The sequence below is a fragment of the Alligator mississippiensis genome, chromosome 9, assembly GCF_030867095.1.
Source record: "Alligator mississippiensis isolate rAllMis1 chromosome 9, rAllMis1, whole genome shotgun sequence".
In the NCBI taxonomy this organism is placed as follows: Eukaryota; Metazoa; Chordata; order Crocodylia; family Alligatoridae; genus Alligator; species Alligator mississippiensis.
The window spans coordinates 1,242,777-1,262,561 of NC_081832.1; the positions used below are offsets into that span (position 1 = coordinate 1,242,777).

The 19,785-nt window shown below is 47.8% G+C and overlaps 2 protein-coding genes across 4 annotated transcripts in view; both read right to left on the minus strand.

Annotated features, from left to right (window-relative positions):
* Positions 1–508: 508 nt before the first annotated feature.
* MAPRE1 (microtubule associated protein RP/EB family member 1) lies at positions 509–11,257 on the minus strand. 2 transcript variants are annotated; one of them, XM_059713120.1, is made up of 8 exons: positions 11,150–11,257; positions 10,693–10,815; positions 7,410–7,555; positions 6,001–6,205; positions 5,599–5,676; positions 5,262–5,380; positions 4,269–4,421; positions 509–3,814 (listed from the first exon to the last, which is right to left on the minus strand). In XM_059713120.1, the coding sequence occupies exons 2-8, from the start codon at positions 10,811–10,813 to the stop codon at positions 3,758–3,760; spliced, it is 879 nt and encodes a 292-aa protein (XP_059569103.1). In that variant the 5' UTR covers positions 10,814–10,815; positions 11,150–11,257; the 3' UTR covers positions 509–3,757. The 2 variants fall into 2 exon arrangements, with proteins under 2 accessions (XP_059569103.1, XP_019355885.1); XM_019500340.2 differs by lacking the exon at positions 5,599–5,676 and having other exon boundaries at positions 11,150–11,256.
* A 3,722-nt stretch (positions 11,258–14,979) lies between these two features.
* DNMT3B (DNA methyltransferase 3 beta) overlaps positions 14,980–19,785 on the minus strand; it is a 31,212-nt gene continuing 26,406 nt past the window's right edge. For both annotated transcript variants that reach the window (XM_059713124.1, XM_059713122.1), the window contains 2 exons: positions 18,914–19,084; positions 14,980–18,706 (listed from right to left, as the gene is read on the minus strand). In XM_059713124.1, the coding sequence (XP_059569107.1) occupies positions 18,943–19,084 (142 nt within the window). In that variant the 3' untranslated portion in view covers positions 14,980–18,706; positions 18,914–18,942. The remainder of the gene's footprint in view (positions 18,707–18,913; positions 19,085–19,785) is intronic.

Genomic DNA, 19,785 nt, shown 5'->3' on the forward strand with positions numbered 1-19,785 from the left:
ACACCCACATTATGCTTTCACTGCTCTCTAAGGAGTATAAAAGCCTCTTTACCCTTGACGTGGCTTATCTCCTACCCGCTTGGCCAAGGTCTATGCTCAGCTGTACAAGTGGGGATCTGTTCTGTACTAATTCTCATTAAACTTTCAAAAACTATTCAATGCATCATTCAGTTCTCCTGTAACCTAGATTCTTAAGATTTATATAGCCCTGTCGTCAGAGCGCTGTACAAACACTACCCAGATAATCCCAAGATTAGGAGGCAGAGTCCTATTTTAGCACAACAGCATCAGTGACCTGCTAAACAGAGTTATCACACTTGGCTCAGGAGGCTACGTCTTGAAGAGGATATCCAGTAGCATTTAATTCAGCTAATTCTATTTATTGTTGCTGCGTGCTTATCTAAAACAGAGATAGTAGCATATTTTTGTCAGTGCAAATAACAAACAAACAAACAAACAAACAATTGAATAAATAACGATCACATTAAATATTAACAGGGTATGAAAGTGTGATGTAAATTCTTAGCCTTTATTTGTAGGCTTTTAACAGTTACAGTAAGAATTGTCATTGCAAGCCAGGAATTCTGAAAAGATTGAACAATAAAGTTAAAAAATATCTGCAAGCCCACCTGTAAGTAAGACACGTGTTGGGTACAGAAAAGACAAACAGGAGCGTTTGGTTGCTCCATTGTTTGCTTTTCAGGTATTTGATCAAACTAAAGAGCTACGAAAGGTTGGATGTCTTCTGAAAGAATCCCAGCAGGAGAGCATTCAATATCTAAACAGCCAGTACTGTACCAGGTCAGAATAGCTACATGAATTTCATGGGTTTGAGCTGAATTTATTCTGGCAATTTGCTTCCCAACAAGGAAATTAGGAAAACAAAACAAAACAAAAAAAAAAAAAAGGAAAGCCACCATGTCGAGACATCTGTGAGATATAAATGTGTTGCGAATAAATTATCTGTATTAAGAGTTTGCTAATTTTACTAACATCTTTCTTGGTATTAGGGAACTAACAATTTTAGCAGCATTTGACTTGCAGCCCTGCAAGTTTCCATTTGCTTGTGTTGCCTCACTGGCCATTGCTACACATCTGACCATCTTACGCAGCCACAGGACACGAGCACGACTTCTATTTCCGCCTCATTCTCTCTTTTGGCATGTTTCTGGCAGCAGAGACCAAACTGATCTAGTGCAACTCTACCGATGGCGTGGCTACCTGGATACTTTATGATTCGCCGCCATACTCTTGTGGGACACATCTGAAGCAACCGTGATCAGTGTGAAACTTAATTCTCACAGATGCTGAAAGGCCCAGTCTCACCTCCCAAGTCAGGTTCCACCAGTCACGTTGTTACCTCCATCTTTTGCTTTGAGTATGCAGGGAGAACGAGTGTTTAGCATATAGATATCAAAAAGCTGCAAGAGAGCAAGCTTTGGACACTACAGCAAATAAGCAATGGGAGAGAAGATTTTATGTGCAAAGCCCTGTCCCTCCTATGCACCTTCACACTGCAGTACTCTTTTTGTTGCCACCACTGCCTATTGCTTAGGAAACTGGATCCATGGACCGTTCCAGTCACCTCCAGCATAAACACGGGCAAGTCTCGGGGACCTGTCATAACTCCTAGGAACCACATCAGCATTTCCTGCAGAAGCTGGTCATTCATTGTGCTTTTGACAAACCTAACGTTCAGGCTTGCCTATGAAGCTTACTGAAAACTTAACAAGACGGCCAAGTTACAAGAGATTCAGCCATCTTAAGACAGACACTGGTAGCATTCATATGTTCAGCATCTCAGGACTTTTAAGGCTAGCTGCCAACTTTGTCTTTTCCAGCAATACAGCACCTTAGAGGGCTTTGCCGCAAGTCATGTACAGTAGCATGCTTACACCCAAGGAAAGAGAAAGCACATGGTCTACTATTTCTTCCACTTGTTGTAAACACATGCTAAAGACATTTCCCCCAACAGAAGTCTCAAATTCAGTATTACTGCTGCTTACGTTAGCAAGGAACGCGGTTACAATTGGAGGAGGAAAGGGGACGTTTCGAGTTGTGTAAATTTCAGACCGAAACGATCAAGATCTTTAGTTTAGCCTAATTGTATCCCAGAATATTAGACTACAGCAGACATGACACTCTTGAAATACAGAACTTTATTTAGAAACTGCTTAAAGTAGAAAAAACCCTGTCAAGAAAAATCCAGGTGAAGTATGGTTTCTTGGAGAAATGGAATTTTAGGGCAACAAAAGTCTAAAAGGCCACAAGAAAAATAGCACCACTGCAATTTAACAATGGCTGGTTACTTGCATTTTTTGGCATTCACTGAATTTGGGTTTTCTTCTGAATTTCACAACAATTCATGCACTAAACCACAATTACCATAAATGCTCGCCTTCTACACACACGTTTTAGGACAAGCTACCACCAGAAACAAATACAAGCACAGGACCAATCAATCTCAGTAGCGGGGGAATTAGTCTTGCAGAAACCTGGCAAACACAACAGGAATGAGGGGCACGAGAGCAAAAGGGACAGTTCAAGAAAATGTTTTAAATATTAATATTTAAGTTAGTCACGGTACTGTATTTTCTGCAACAACATCAGCTCCAATAGCCATCACCTTTTTAGATTTCTCCCCAGAAGACACTTGTACTGGCAAGCATCACTATTTAAGCACACCAAGGGCAGAGGAAGACTGCCCAACAGGTACAAAAAGTGCACCAGCCTCAATGCACTCGCTTGTTATAATGAGACCTCACCAGTCAAGTTCCATTACATTCACTAGTTTCACCAGTAATCTTTAGGAGGCAAGGAAGGAAAACCGGAGTAAAACAGACTAGAAAGAACACCACAAAAACAGGAGACAAGACAAGGAGAAACAAGAACCTTGGAGGACAGCGACTCAAAGGTTCTTTTTCGGCAATAAGCCTGGATGCATGTTCTTTTCCACAAAATACAGTACGTGAATTTGGCAAAGTTGTTAGCCACGATGCCACAGAGAAGGATTTAGCACTCCTCAAGATAACTTGCATGTGTGGTCTCAGCTGTTCATACTCCTTCTAATCTTGCCACAGGCAACATTAAGGCCTATTTCACTGAGAACTAATCACTCGGTGAGCAGCTTTACTGAGCAGGGATGGAGTTATTTTACTAGCCCCTTTTGGGAACTTGCTGACACAGAAATCTATCACAAGGGAGGCTATCACCATGCAAGGCCTCCCAGACAGCAGTGTAAGGGGTCAGACATTTTTTCACCCCAGTATGAAGCACATAAAATCTCCTGTCACATTACTTTAATTTGGCATACGGAAGCATATTTTAAATACTCTTAAGGCATTTTTATTAAAAGTTCTCTGCCACAATTTCACATTAAATCAATCTTTCTGCAAGTCAGTCTAATTTCTCTATTACACATTCCACCTCCGTCAGATACAGAAAAGTCTTTCCACAACCCAGTGTTTACCAGCAAACAACTCTGCAACAAGCTCCAAATATTCAGCCTCTCGTTCCCTAAATATACCAACTAGATGTTAATACTGCTCTGCTACAAAGTGAGAAAGAGCTCCTAACTCAAACCCATCGGAAAAGAGTGAAACTTCTGCAAAGTGCACTTTAAGAAGAGGTACTTTTTTGCTTATGAAAAGAAACCAGTGAGTCCTCTAAGAATAAAGTGGAGTATTTTACAGTTAAGCACATGATTTGGGGCAAAGAATTCTGGTGTTGCTGCTCCGCTGGTACAGTAGGTGGACTGTTAATACTCTTCTTGTTCTTCCTGTGGTGCTCCTTCGTCGGGAATCACAAAGCCTTCCTGAAGGGAGAGAGAAAGAGTGCAGTGCATTAATGAAAAGCAGATGACAAACCTGGTTCCTGTGCTACAACCTTCCTTGCAATTTTACCTAGAATGCTGTCAAGGAGAAACCCATTCGGCTGAAAATTAGAGAGGCCAGTAAGGTTGCTGGAGGAGAGAAGTATTATTTTCTCCAAATCTCATACGTGTTCATCATAGTAATTCACTAAGCACTGAAGTAGTTTAGGGTGCAAACTGAATTTGCTGCTGCACTATCTACTAAAGGCAATATCTGTTCTTCAACACGAAAAGAACAGCTGCTCTCTGCATGTAGAGAAAAGAAAGTGCTGACTGTGGATTAAGTGGGACTGGTAAAAGACTAAGTTATAGCGTCTTTCATTCCCACGTAACTTGGGTACATGAGGTAGAAGAATTTGTTTTTCCCTCCAGCAGTGTACTAGCCAGAAATGCTTACATCTGTGGCATAAAGAATTTCCACAATCCTCTGCAACACTGGATCGTTCTCCCCTTCGTTCTCCTGGCAGATCAGTTCAATGTTTCTCAATTTGCCAAAATAGAAGTCCCGCTCCTTCTCCAGGTCTTCAACAGTGAGCTTCAATACGTTGATCTGCCCTCGGAAAAAAGAAAAACGTCACTACTCAGGCACTAGTTTCTCCAGTGGCGATAAGTCCCAAGAGTCTTTACTTAGAAAGCACAGTTTTCCCTGTTACCAAAAACAACACCATGTCACAAACACGTAAGACATAACCAAGATCCTGATTATTCTATTGCTGAGATGACAGGTTAGTTCAGAAGTTGAATAATCTATTCCCACTATGCACAGCTGATCCCCTGCAAAGGTCCTCCCTCTTGCAATGTTTAAGGGCTTGTTACATCACATAAGATAAAGCTCAACTTTCATCAGTCTTCACTGCTAAGGTCTATTCTTTTAGGTTATGCAGCACAACATACCACACACACTCCTGCAACGAAGGGACAGCTGTTCATAGCTTGACAGGAATGCTGCTTAGACATCTGCTATGCAACTGCAGAATACTGAGTCAAATCCTACATACGATATCCGTAGGCAACAGATCTGTGCTTGTGTATTATCACGTTGCTCCTACCCTGGGGGTCTTTAAAAGGAGGCTGAATGAACACCTTGCCAGGGTCGTTTGACCCCAGTACTCTTTCCTGCCATGGCAGGGGGGCGGACTTGATGATCTGCTCAGGTCCCTTCCGACCCTACCTACTATGAAAATATAAGAGGCGTTTTAGCCCTTTTTCAGGAAAGAAAAAGGTATACACATTGAGCAGGTCCTGAAGCACGTGCTTTTAACAGAGCATACTAAATCAAGTTGCTCTGCTATATTTCCAAGCCCCTCTCATTTCCCGCCTACAATAAAGATTCATACATTTCACTTTAAGCACATACGGTTAGCCTGACATTTACCAGCTTAAGACTCACCTGTTGAATCAATTCTGCTGATTCATCTTCTCCTATTCCTCCTGGAGCTTTTTTAACCATAGCAGTGGTAGTTTTAGGACCTGCTGTGGGCCTCTGTGTAACTATGGGTCTCTGTGGAGCTAAAAAGTTAAAAGGTTATATTAATTCTTTTAAACACATTCATTCTGGGAACAAAGCCCCTTTGGACAGCGTAGCTGTATCCTTCAAGACACCAAGAAGAGTTATTTTGAGCCATGCTAAGACAGAACAGTGAAAAGTTTGAAGATGTGTGTAATATAGCAAAAACAGCCCCAGATTCACCATGTGAAGTGTCCCTTCTCCCTGAAAAGATTAGTACCAATCATTGCCATTTTCTTTATGGAAGAAGAGTCTGTTTTTGCAGCCTTCGTCTCTGTTGCTCCCAAGAAACTGTTATCTACAAGAGGTAAAGGAAGTCCTAATGGTTACATGCTATCTGACCTGAAGGCGACTGCCATGCCTAGCCTGCAGATAAAGCATCACCCACATCTCATTCATGAAATCTCTTCCATTTCTCCATGAAATAAGAGGATGGGTACAAAATGAGATCTCTCACACATATCACAGTATGAGCTGATGTTCTGAAACTGGACTCTTTGAAATAAAGGAAAGCTGTGAACTACTACAATTTGATAAGATGAATTTAAACAGTTAAGTCAACGCTTGATATATAAATTCTTATTGGAAATCCTTTAAAAAGACCTTTAAATATTTGCTTTACCTGCACCGCTAGAACCAAGTGCTTTCTTGGGCTTGTTCATAACTGGAGTGACAAGGTTAGATGCTACTGTCTCTTGGCCTTGTCGGGCAGCAACGGGATCATAGTCCTTTCCGTCGTAGTTCGCGTCAAAAAATTTTTTGAACCACTGAACAAATTCAAAATTGTCCTGAAATTTTCCTTTCACTAGTCTGTCCACAGGAATTATCTAAGGAGAGAAAGTACAATTTGTTACTCGTCAGCGAGAGGCTCTTTAATCTTAGTATGGGCTCTACCAAGAGACATGGCACAGTAGATGATCTAATGCAATTTAGTTGAAATCCACAGAGAGTTCGTCTTGTATACACTGAACTCGGAGTACCAGAGATTTTTCCACTCTTTGGAACAGAGCTTGCTCTACTTAGAACAGCAGCATTTCAAATGTAAAGGTCTGACGCTCGTAATTATCATCAGGTAAGTTCCAACACCAAACCTGCTCTTCTATTCCTGAGCTCTCAGCCTTCTCATAACTCTGTCCATCTCTTCCCCACATACTCTGGGTCTCGTTTGTTGGCCAACATGAGACTCCCAAACATCCACAGCTATTTAAATATACTAGAAAGTTCACAAAGCTTTGACCATGATGTGTATCACCCTCTTCCCAATGACCTCATAAATGGAAATTACCAAGAGAACAGTTGAAACTCAAAAAGCCTTTTTGCCTCCAGGCCACTAGCCCAAGGTTGGACCAAAACCAGACACAAACAGTGGCTATATGGTGATCTGAGATGTGGTCATCCAGTTCTTATGCAACACGCTTGTCTAAGTTAGCTGCTCTTCACACTAAACAGCAGCCGTAATACAGGGACGACTAAATGGATGTAGAGAGTGGGTTATTCATTCATTCTTAAAAAAAAGGTTTCCTTCAAAAATAAAAGGTGAGGAACACAGAAAGGTTAAATACAGAAAATCTTGAACCAACTCTGTTATTTGTTGTCATTTACATGGATAATCTGCACTTGATCTGAACTGGCACTTTCACAGGTCTATGCTGCAGCACTGTAGCCTGAGAGCTGCCTGAAGAGGTAGGACTTGGGACCTTGGAAACCAGGCCAACTGCCTCTAGCCACCAAAAGCACCTTGTACAAAAATAAGAAGTAGTGTAAGCACAGCGTCTCAGATGAGTCTTAGCACTAATCTATAAACAAGCATATGGATTTCAGGCAAAGGAAATCATCCTATTAGCAACAGCCAAATATCTAGCACTGATAGATGTTACCATCTTGAGGAAGGTGAAAGGACAGGTACTGTCACTAGTGACTGGCAACCTTCCCCCCAGAGTAAAACAGATAGCAAGCAGAGCTCCAAGGTTTGCACACAACACAATACAGATGGTCTAAAATTTAAGCACAAAGAGAACCGGGGCTGCTTACTTTGTCAACACCCATTCGTTTAAAACCTGCTTGTAGAATCTTGAAGTTTTGAATGTACTCATGTTCCAACTTTGCTTGGAATTTCACTTTCTTGAGTGCTACAGAGCCAGGGAAGAGCATGTCCATGAACTGACAGTAGGCAGCACCTGCAAAAAACCCAACAAAACAAGAGTGTCCATAGCTCATCTTATTCCAAAGCATTCAGAAGCAGAAACTAGACTGAATATTATTGACAGCCAGTTAATTGAAAATGCTAAAAAAAATAAGACGGTCTGAACCTTCTCTCACATGACTTAAGCATTTATAACCAAGAATAACACTGCCTCCGTACCTGTGCAGGCATACAAACTCAACATGTAGCCAAAATCTGTGCTGTCACACTCACAGGGTCAGTAATGCTGCACGTGTGTAAAAGATAACATGTGCTGTATTCAGGTAGACAACAAGTTCCCAGTTGAAGAGAACAAGATTGAAAAAATTAGGGATTGCTTGGTTTGTTCATTCTGATTTCTGGCACAAATAGGATCCGCGTACACTTTAACGGGTCCCTGCCTGAGAGGTGTCTGAAAGATAAGTTATACAAAATATAACTAACTGGGCCCGTTAAGAAAAAGCCATAATCAAATTGACAAATAACTCAAGCTTCATCCCACTCACCTCAAAGCCCACATTCTCTTCAATTCAATACCTACTGCAACTAGAGCTTGGGAAAAATTCCAGTCAACCAAAAGACGAGGAATCTTTTTTTTTTTTTTCCTTAAAAAAGTTCTAGTCCTTTTGGCTGACTGCAGCATTACTATGCATTTTGCAGAACATCTGTAATGTCAGCTAGCTTCCATGGGACAGTGGCGATTGCTTGCCAACATGCATTTCAGCAGTTTTACTTTCTTCTAATGCACCAAAGGAGTCCCAGTCCACACTTTGCAAAGGCAACAGGAGCTGGAACAAGAGGCGGCCTAAACTACTGCATCAACCAGGTAAGCAAGCTTTTGCAAAAAAAAAAGCCAAAGATCCATTTAACGGCCAAGAATACAGCATTGCAGGTTTTCCCTTTTGCACTCGCACTCTTAACGCACAATCGATTCATGTTACACAGAACTGCTAAAAACCTCTTCAGTCTCCCCTCCCCATCAAGATGCTCTTCCTGCTTGGAGCACCCCTTTCACAGCTCCTTCCATCACTAGCATGATGCTTCTCTCCTCCCTTCTTGCCTTCGTAACAGTGTGAGAGAAGGAAAGTCTCCACAATACAGGCCTCCACAATGTTTACTGATCCTATTTAGTGAAACACTCCAATGCCTGCCTCTGCTGCTCATGGCTTTCCCTGGGAAATTGCTATAACTGATGGTGAAAACCGATCGCACCACTGTGAAGCTTTCAACCTTGTACCTTTCACTTAGTGGTGGCACTTACAGAAGTCTGTCTACCAACACTGCACAACTTGCAGTGGGCTAGACCAGGGTTCCCAACCCCTGGGCCACGAAGGGTTGGCTACCAGTCCGCAGGAGGGCTGACTGCTGTGCTGGAAGTCCAGAAATGACTGGCATATTGCAGACCAAAAGCCTACCCGCAGTATGCCAGTCACTGCTTGTCTGCAATTTGCTGGTCCGCAGCCACTTCTGGTCCGCAGTTTGCTGGTCCACAGTCACTTCCACTCTACAGTTTGCAGCATAAAAAAGTTGGGAACCCCTGGGCTAGACTAAGCCTTCCTTTGGCCAATGAATCCAAATGCTACAGAAGCTACCAACACGGGTCCCCTCGATCCTCAGGGCAAGATTCTCATGGGGTCAAAAATCTATTAATCCTCAATGAAAATTACCAGCAGCCTAGATAAGCCTAAGGATCCTTGTTCCTATTTTGAGTCCACAGTATTATCTCAGCAATTCTGTTCCTAGGATTCTCAACTCCTGGCTCCCTTCATCTCTGCTGACAGGTCTCCAGCATCTCATCTGGGAGACCCAGGACCCGCTAGCGGTGCCTCCTGAACTGTCTGTCTCCATGGACTAAGCTGCAAACTGTGCTGACAGCTCCCAGATTCACTTCCATTTCTCCCTAATTTTAGTCAGTCTGAAATTTCTAGGTCTCCCATCCTCTTGGATGTCCTACCACGCTCCAACTCACCCCAGTCCCCTCTCTTCTCCACCATCCCGCTGCAATCTTAGCATCCTGATCACTACTTTTTGGCAGAAATCCACAACTTTTGCTTAACCTTCATTTCTTCTTGCCCACATCCTCTCTCAGGTCCTACTACACCACGTCTTTATCACCCCCAGGAGCCTTCCTTTCCTTTCAGTATCGACAGCGACAACCCCTAGCATGCAGCTTCACTATGCACTTAGGTACTTGCCTTTTCTCCACCACTGAGTCTATCCAACTCATCCATGCCAACATCCTCATCTCCAGCCATGTGACCCCAAATCCCTTTGCCGGCCTTTCTAAGGTGCAATTTGACCTCGCCAGAGTCTTTTCTCCTCCTACTGACCCACTTCAATCCTTAAACTCCCCCAAGACTTCACCTTACTTTCCTCCTCCTTTAATAGTCACAGCTTCTTGCACACCGATCCTTATGCCTGGGTCACCTTAGTGTCCTCCTTGCTGCGATTATGAAAGAAACGAGGAGGACACTGAAGTGATCCAGGCATAAGGATCAGTGTGCAAGAAGTTTCTTTAATAGTCATGTCTTCTTGCACGCTAATCTTTACGCTTGGATCACCTTGGCTTCCTCCTCGTTTCTTTCACAATCACAGCATTTTGCACACTAATCTTTATGCCTGGATCACCTTGGTTTCCTCCTTGTTTCTTTCACAATCACAGCTTCCTGCACACCGATCCTTATGCCTAGGTCACCTCAGTGTCCTCCTTGCTGCGATTATGAAAGAAACGAGGAGGACACTGAAGTGATCCGGGCATAAGGATCGGCGTGCAAGAAGTTTAACAGTCACAGCTTCTCGCACGCTGGTCCTTACGCCTGGATCACTTTAGCGTCCTCCTTGTTTTTCACAATCCCAGCTCCTCGCACGCTGATCCTTGCACCTACAAGGCCCGTGTCCCGTCCAGAAAAGCCGCTTCGGCTCCCTCCCCTCCCCGCACCGCTCTCCTCTCCCTGACACCGCAGCAGAGCGGAGGAAGAAAGCACCCTTCGCACCGAGCTGGCGCGTTTTACACGGCGACGCTCAGCAACCCGACGGACGACCCTCGCCGGCGCCGGCGCTCAGCCCCCAAGACAAGGGCTCCGCAGTGGCGGGGCCGGTCGGGCTCGTCCCCCGGCGGCGGCGCGGCCTTACCCGAGCACAGCTGCTCGATCTTGGTGAGGGCGAGCTGCAGCGACTCGTTGATCCAGGCCAGCATGTCGTGCCGGCTCAGGTTGTCGCTGGTCACCGAGGTGGAGTACACGTTGACCGCCATGTCTGCAAGGCAAGGCCCCGCCGGTCAGGGGGCCGCAGCGCCACGGAAACCCCCCAAGCCCCCCCCAGGGGCCCTGCCCCCCGCCAACAGGCTCCGCGCCCAGCGCCCAGGGGCGTCGCCGGTCCCACGTGCTGCTCCCGCGCGACCCGGAAGCGGAAGCCCCGCCCTCGCGCCGCTGGGGGAGGGGGAGGGGCGAGGGCTGAGGGGCCAGAGCGAGGCTGAAGGCGGGGGGAAGAGAGGGGAGAGAAGGGGGAGGGGCGGGGGGAGCGCCCTCAGGCCGGCTGCGCCCCCGCCGTGAGGCCCCGCCGCCCCCCGACCCCGCGGCCCGGCCGGTACCTGCCCCGCTGCGGCCCCGGCTCCTCCGCGTTCAAACCGGCCCCGCCCGCTGCCCGGGACGCAACGTCACGCGCCGCCGACGTGCTCGCGTCACCGCCCGCGCGCGGCGTCACTTTCCGGCGGGCGGGGGGAGGGGGGAGGAGGGAAGGGGCGGGGCGAGGGGAATCACGTGAGGCCCCGAGGGGCCGCTGATAGGTGCGCTGGGGTTCCCGCTCAGGCCCCGCCCCGCCGCGCGGGTCATTCGCGCCTGGGCACGTGCGCGGGAGCGCGGCTGCAGCCCGCCGGGCTGGGCGGTGCGTGGGCACACGGGTGTGCACAAACGGGGGGGGGGTGCATGGGCATGCACAACACAGCTGGGCAGTGTGTAGGCACACACACGTGTGACAGTGCATAGATGGACACGCACATAAATGCAACTGTGCAGGGACACGCACGTGCACACAAACACAGCTAGGTAGTGCGTGGATGCGCACATGCGTAGACATGCAGACAGTGGGGGCAGTGCATGGGCACACACAAGGGAGACTGCATACAGTGCATGGATACACGTGCGCACACGTGCAGACGTGACAGTGCATGGACACAGGTGGGGCAGCGCATGGATGTGTGCGACCACGCACAGACACGTGGGCACTTGAATGCACACGGTTGGGCAATGCATGGACACACATAGACACATGCAACTGCATGGACACAACACACACACGTGACTGCGGACACAGCACTGAGGCAGTACATGGACATGTGCAACGGTACGTGTACAGACACACATGGGCACGTGTGCACACAGCTGGGCAGTGCATGGACACACACAGGCGGAGCAGTGCATGAGCATACACATCTGCAACCATGCACGGACGGACGGATGGACAGACACGTGCACACTTGGCTGCACACACACAGAGCCAGGCAGTGCATGGACACACGCACCCATGTGCGTGTGCACACCAAGCCCTGCTGCCCTGGGCTCAGAAGCCCCTTCCTGGCCCATCCCCAGGTCCTGGGTTGTGGAGCAGCCCCTGGTCAGCCAGGGACACCCCCTGTGCCCAGGCCGGGGGGTGCCCGTTCCACCGTGGGGACGTCCCTTGCAGCCTGACTTCTCCAGCAGTCTGGGCTGTTTTCTCTCTTCAAAGCGGGGCTACTTGACAGTGTCAGTCTGCCGCCGATCCACCTGGGCACTAACAGCGGCTCCTCCCCAGCCCCGCGCTGCTTGTGGCTTTGTGCAAGAGAAACCCGGGAGCTGCGGGCTGGAGTCGCCCCTGCTCTGCTGCCCTCATCATCAGAGCCAAGGATTCCTCGGGGCGACCTCTTTTACTTGGACCAACTACGGAGCTGGGATATATTTAGACGAGATTCCCAACGTAAGACGTTCGTCCTCAGGTGTTCGAACATAGGAGGCCAAGCACAGCAGGTGAAGCACAGTGTAGGGGAAGGGCTGAGACACTCTCAGCTGTAGCACAGCCAGCAAAAGAAAAGCGGTGGCTGGCTGGAGATCAAGGCCTATCAAAGGGGGGAAATAGGGGGCTCGATCTCACCTTTCTTGTGTGGAGAGCAGGCAGGAGTTGGGTAAATTGTAGTGGGCCATAAATCCAATAAAAGACTTGGTTCTTAAGTGTCCAGTGGCTTGTTCCCAAAAGTCAATGAAAGGCGTTAAATAGATTTCCCTTGAGCAGGAGTATAGTGAGGTCAGAGATGGAGCAGATTTCGTGTAAGAAACGTGCTACTAGTGTGTGTGCGTGCGTGTGTGCGTGTGTGCATCTCAATCCTTTCAGGTTGTAGCTGTGTTGGTCTACAGATAAGGTTCTTTGGATAAAGGTGATCTCTTTTATTAGACCAACCTTTATATTACATCTCCACCCTTTACATTTTTGTTTCTGTGAGAGCCCATTCTCTTGTGCTGTGGCTGTTTAGTTTCCCCCATGTAGTGGCCATGCTTCACTTACTGCGCGTGGCTTCCTATATTCGGAGACCTGAGGATGAAGATCTTACATTGGAAAGTATGTCTAAAGATATCCCAACTACACAGTTGGTCCAATAAAATATATCGCCCTAAGACACCCTTGCCCGTCACGTGATCTCTGGACCATTGCAGCTACATCACACTTAACACGACCGTCGCATGGAAGATATCAAAATCTGCCTGTGTGATGCTCAGCTGTGCACACCGGATACACTAGGCTGCCATTCGGAGCGGAGGATGCGGCGCCCTTTGCACGCAGTGTCTGGTGGTGCAGAGCTGGGTCCTGCGTGTCTGCCGTTGGGAGCTCAGATGAAGAAGACCTGCCCTCTACTGCTCCATGCCACCACATACAAGGCGGACAGAAGGGCAGCAGCTGTGGCTAACCTAGAGACTGCGTTTCCAAACACATTATCGGGCAGATACTGCCCTTTTTCTGCGTATTTGGCAGACCTGCGCTTGCACCTGTGGTCTCTAGCAGCGTAATACAGCAAGCAAGGAGCAGAAGAATGTCAACGGGAGTGTTTCCTTAGCAATACCTGCAAAACTCTTCCCCCGTCCTGGGAGCTAAGAGCGTTGGAGAGTTGATGAATCACATTAAATATAGTTCTTCTTGCAACAGCTGTCTCTAGGGGTTTCAGAGATCTAAACAATAGTTAAGAAAGGCAGTTCAAACTTGTACTATTCAGGCCTTAAGGAAATAGAAAATATTGATTCAGAGGAAATGCTCCAGCAGGAAATTCCCTGTTCAGGAGCAAAGGCTATCAGACGATGACTAACCACATCAGAATAAGAGGGAAGTGCAGCAGCTGACCTCACAGTCACTAGATTTGATCAGCCAGAGTTAGAAGGAACAGGGATCCCTGGAGACAGTAGTTTTGCCCACGACGCAATGGCTGATAAAGAGGGTGGCCCTGTGAATACCGGACTGAACGCAACGGGCCTGACCCTGCTCAGTTAAAACAACGGGAGTTCCCCCCAGGGTGAACAACTCGATATTTGCTGACATTGTTTCTCCTGTTTTTAGCCTGAAGGACCCTGTCAAATATTTATGAAGAGGCAGAAGTCACTCCAGAGTTAAGTTGCAAGCAAGTCATTGTATAGAGCAGCTACGATTGTAGTGCAGGGACGGGGCGCGTGGCCCAACGGGCAGGCTGGATGAAGTATGGCAGGGCTGCACGCTGCTGCCTGTCACTGCCACATGACATAATGGGTGCGTCTACACGTGCATTTACGCCGGCTTAAATTTACTGCGCAGTAGGCGGGAATAGGCCGACATCTACACATGCAGGCATTAAAGTGCATTAATGCTGGGTGTAGATCGACTTTGAGAGAGAATGCTTCTAGACAAGGTATGTAAAATCAGCGAGACTATGGTGGGGGGGACTAAGAATCAAACTCAGAAGTTTTTTTGGACAATAGATAATGTTTCAGGGCTCTAGCCCAGTCCAGACAGGCACTGAGCATCCCTAATCGACACCAAGCGAGGCTAGGTCAGCACCTGCCCATTTGGGGACTTCCCCTAGTGAAATGCACCCCTTTTGCAGAGGGCCAGTGCAAGTTCTGGGCCCCCCTAGAGCATTTCTTAAGCCCCCGGCAAGGTTTAAGTGTACCTACCTAGGCTACGTGCTGGCCCGCGACTCCCGGGCACATTACATCGAGACTCTTCAGCCTGAAGCCAAGGACAAGACAGGTCTGGGAAGCGTGGCCCTGACCATGTCAGCTGGGCGGACTGTGTGACTATACTGAGGATGCTTCTGTTTGCAAAAAGAGGATCCTGAACGGCTAACGAATATTAAGCACATTTTCCACCATCAAAAAATAAAAGTTCATCACCAAAACAAATCAGAAAAAAAAAGACTGCCCACTCGTATAGAAATACTGATTTTAATTAGATTGTGATAAATGTTAAAGGTAAACTCGAGACATTGATCCATTTTCTTTTTCACCAGAAAAAAAATAAAAAAAATCAGTAAACTGTTTAGAAAAGGCACAGTTTTGATGGTTCATACTTTGGTACTGGGCTCCTGCTACAGAAAACATGTGAAACAGTCAACAACAAACATACAAACTCAGCATTATTTAAAAGTGTATAAAAACCTGCAGAAATGTGGACGTTAAAAGTCCTTAGTCTAAAAAAAAAACAAATCACAAACAGAAATAGCACCAGGGAGAGTATAAAAGACCTTTAAAAATTTTAAAAGGCATTTCTGAAAAATATTTCTCTCCTTAAAAATGTTTTTATAAACATGTAGTAAAAAGGCAGCTTTTACAGGGAAAAAACAGTTGGAGGAACATTTCTATGACAATTGTTTTCCTGCAAGTTTAATGCCACATAATCTTGATTCTTTTTTCATCTTTGCTTGCTTTCCAAATCTTTCCTCCCATGAAGACGGGGCTACAGAATGAAAAGCTGAAACCAATTTGAAGTCGTGCATTAATCCAGCCTGAAAACAAGGGGCAAAGGCTAAAATAAGTGGGTGGTGCACCTGCTGATCGTGCGCCTTCCTTGACTCATTTCGACCAATGCCCCAGGGCTGCCGTGAGCTTCACGTGGGCAGGACCCTCCATCCTTGCAAAACACGCCAGGCTTCCCTGCGGGTCTGCACGGGCACCAAGGTCCTCCCACCGGAAGCTCACCACAGGCACAGAAACTAAGGACTGATTTCACGTGGCAGTACACAAGGGACGGGCTGAGAACTTAGTGTTTTGATCCAGATCCAGAACGCATTTTGGCTTCTCGTGGAAAAGCTGCACATGCAAACGCACGGAGTTGCTGCGGGTTTGCACACAGAGGCACCCAGGTAACCAGCCACATGGTTACTCGAGTACCACATTCTGCATGCCGAACCCACCTGAAAATCCAGCCCCCGTACGTCTTTGGAGATAACCGTGTATCGATTGCGGGAGCTAGATTATTTCTTATCCCTGAGTGGTGTAGAAAGGATTGCACAGATGGGGGAGATGGCACATGGGAGTTCTACTTGGCTTTTCTTCAGCATTTTGGCAATCGGTGCATCTCACTTGGGGATATGCTAACAGAAGGAGCTTCCAGGAGCAACAGGGGAGGAAGTGTCAGTACAGAAGTGAGCTCCGCTGCCAGGAAGTCCCAATTCTGACATGCTTCCTCATGCAGCCGCTTCCCGCTGCCTTTCAGAGCAGGCAGGACGGCTGCATCGGCAGCTGAGGCTGGAGATAGAAAATAACCAGCGCACAGACCAGGAACGGCTCTATGCAGGGAAACATGAGGTTTTCCATTTGCTGGGGAGGACACCCTCTTCCAGCACCTGAGAAGGAGATGCACAGAGGTCTCCAGTTGTCAGGGAGAGGTAGAAGGAGCAGGGAGGGAAGCTGTCATTTCCAGTGGGTCCGGCTCGTTGTGGAGGTTGCACTCGATGGTGCTGAGAGCAATGCAAAAGGCTGTCCATTTGCCCTAACACGCCCTGCAAGATTGATTTTGGAGGCCTGGCAGACACCTTACTTTGCACAAGAAGCTGATGCTTAATTCGGAAAGCAAGAGTCTGGGGGAGAAGTGGAAGCACCGCTAGGTCTCCAATCCCACGTCTGTCTGCTCAAGGTTTTTCTTTCACGCAGAGGGCTTTGCTAGGTCTGCTCTGACAGTACCACTAGAGCCAATCCAACTGGGCATTTACAAGCACATGCTTCACATTAAAGCACGAGTCGAGGTACTTTGCTCAACTGAGGTCACTGGTTTGTTTGGTGTTTATGACAATTCGAGGCAATGGGAAGTGGTGCAGCAACATGCTGGAGTCCCGGGTCTCGGGAAGCACCTGCCGTGCCGGCCTGCAGAGGAAACCTAGCCTTGCTAGAAAGGGGTCTGTTGGATTAGCACGCTTCCCAGGGACCCTGCTGATCGTGCGGATGCACAGCGTGGCAGCGAGAGCTATGTGCAGCGCTGGCATGCCTGGTCCACAACTTGATCGCTGACCTCTTGGGTCCCAGGCTTTATCCGGATCGCTCCCAGAGAAGGCTGCTCAGTCATTAGGCATTTAAAGACAAACTTCTCCGAAGGAGTTTCTTTGAGGCAGGAGTCACAGACAGGGTCAGCTGTAGGCATGCTGGCTTTGGCCACACCACACTGGGAGCTCTTCCTTCCAGCTTACGCCACACTAAAGCCACACCTGGTTTTTCTGACTGCAAAATTTTCAACCTGTGTCAAGTCAAACCTAGAAAGTGGCTGCCCCGCTTGAATGTGGGGCCAACTGCAGTGCTGCACTTGTAGTCTGGAGGTGCCATCCCATCTCTGTGCATGCAGCAAGCAAGCGTCCCCTTTTTGTCCAGTCCCAGGCTTGTGGGGGCTGGCAAAGACTGTGCTAAAAGGTGCCTTTTTGCTGCTCCATGCATGCACAGAGATGGCCAGCAAGCCAGTCAAGAACAGTGCCTGAACACAGTACAACAGACTCGCCCAGGGAGCCTGAGCATTTACTCTCTGGCACGTAGAAAGGTGAGGGAGAAGAGGAGGATTTCCCCTTTACATGGCTCTACTCCTACCATACAGCAAAGACTCCACTGCTGACAGTGGCAGAAGAACAGGCCGTATTCGAAGAGTGAAATCTTAGCCCAGGTGAAGGCAAGAGGAGCTGCGTCACAGATCTCAGCAGGGCCACGGTTTCACCCGAGGGATTTCAGTGTCAGGTGAAGTCAGTGCGATTTTCGCTCCTCGTATTTCTGATGGAACAAAGGCTCGCTGCGCCTCTCTGGATGCTGCGATGGTTTCTCTGCAAACGGGCTGCCATCCAACGCCGCTCGCATTAGCAACACGGGTCCCATTCATGAAACCGTACAGAAGTTGTGGGGGGAGAGAAGGTGGGGCTGTGGTTTGCAAGACACAGACGTACATCACTGAATATCAGCACTGCCCTCCCTGGTGTCGGCACGTCCCTTTGGGAAGCGCGTGTTAAGAGACCCCCAGAGCCCAAATCCTCACATGTGATGTTTGACCTCTTGAGCCTCTCTGCTGGATTCTGAATTGGAAAGTTAAAAGCTGGTTTTAAAAGAAAGTAGTGAGTCCTGGTAAACTGCTGCCTGACGCACAAAAACAGCATTTCTTTAGCTCTAGCTAGAAAAGTAATTCTACCACCTCACAGTTCAGTTTTAGCTACATTCAGGTCTAGGAGTCTCCACATTCTCATGTAATGCCTTCAAGCAGCAACAAAAGTATAAAAACCATTAAAATTTAACCACAAAAAAAAACCTGTAAAAAAATATAGAAGGATTTGGTCCTTGTATCCTGCTTGTTCGTTCAGTGTATGTAACCTGGCAGGGTTCTTTACATCAGATGCTACCGTTTTGGTTTCTTAGCCATCGTTTTCGGAGAGGTTGAGTTAAAAAAAAAAAAAAAAAAAAAAAAAAAAAAAAAAAAAGCATTGTGCTTCTACCTATTTCAAGTTTTCCTGCAGCACCTCAGAGAGCTGCTTTCACACTCAGCACCTGAGTCGCTGCTTTCCAGCCGGACGTGACATTGGTATGTTTAATGCTCTTGGATGAGATGTCTCAGGCTCAGTCGTATGTACAGTCTCCTGCACGGGGTCCTTTGAGCTCTGCTTTCTCTATGCTCTAAATACCACTTTCTTCTGTCCCTGAAAATTAAAAAAAATTTTTTTTTGAAGTTACCCTGCCAGGTTCGTTGGTTGAGGAAAGTTCCCCCGAGCTCTCCCTACAGCCCCGCTTCCTTCCCGGCACGGCCTGGGGGGTCATTTTCTAGGAGGTCATGGAGCTGATGGGAAATGCTGCCCGGTCTCGTCCTTCCCTCTCCAGCAGAGGCAGTGGAGCGAGCGCATCCTTACCGGAAGAGAGACGAGGAGATCCCTGCTTGCTATTCACAGGCAAAATAATCCTTGAGCGGGGCGAACAGGTGCCGAATGACTGGGACACTCCACGACCTGCCAAGCAGCTTCTGGCGAGCTCCGCGCCCCATGTTGGACACGTCCGTGTAGTGGAGGGGGAAGCCAAAAATCCTGCAGGGGCGGGAGAAAAGCAGAGTCTTAATTTAGGAGGGAACCCGCATGTCGGTGCATGTATAAGTCTACCCTACAACCACTGGGTTACGTCCCAAGGGCCGACACCCTGGCCCCATGCATTGCTGGAATCGCTGCCGATGCTTCTTGGGGCTGTCCTTGTTTGGTCTCACAAGGGGCACCTCGTCCATACACCAAGGCCCAGATCCTTGCTCCCTTATCTGCACCTCTGCTGCAGGCATGCACATGTGCAAGCATCTCTGCACACTTCCTTTGCAGGTGCAAGCCGCTCTCATTCAAAGAAACCCCCACCCTTTAAAAACCTGCCCCCAAGCCACAGCCCTGCCCCCTATGAGGTTAGAGTCTGGGTATTGCTGTCATGTTTCCAAGAGCCAGCGCTCCACGTGGACGCTGAGATCCCTCCCTGCTTCCCATAGTCGCAAACAGGACTTTTCGACTGCAGATCTCCAAGCATTTCAGCAGCCAGGGAAACTGAGGCACCGAGAAGGACACAACATGCCCAAGATCGCCCAGCTGGCCAGCAGAAGAGCCAGGAATACCATTCGGTCTTTATAAGAATAAACCTCCTGAAAAAATATCATGCCTACAGAACCGTAGCCAGTCGAATATCATGGTCATGCTACGGCAAATAGGACAGATAGCAACCTCTGCCTGAGACGGGCCGCGGGCTGGACAAGCAG

Bases quoted from the DNA above. Each gene is read 5' to 3' on its own strand.
- MAPRE1 (XM_059713120.1), bottom strand. From the start codon at position 10,813: ATGGCGGTCAACGTGTACTCCACCTCGGTGACCAGCGACAACCTGAGC. The intron at 7,556-10,692 runs GTAAGGCCGCGC...GGTTTTTTGCAG, and splicing joins GATCGAGCAGCTGTGCTCGG to GTGCTGCCTACTGTCAGTTC. The intron at 3,815-4,268 runs GTAAGCATTTCT...CTCTCCCTTCAG, and splicing joins AAATTCTTTATGCCACAGAT to GAAGGCTTTGTGATTCCCGA.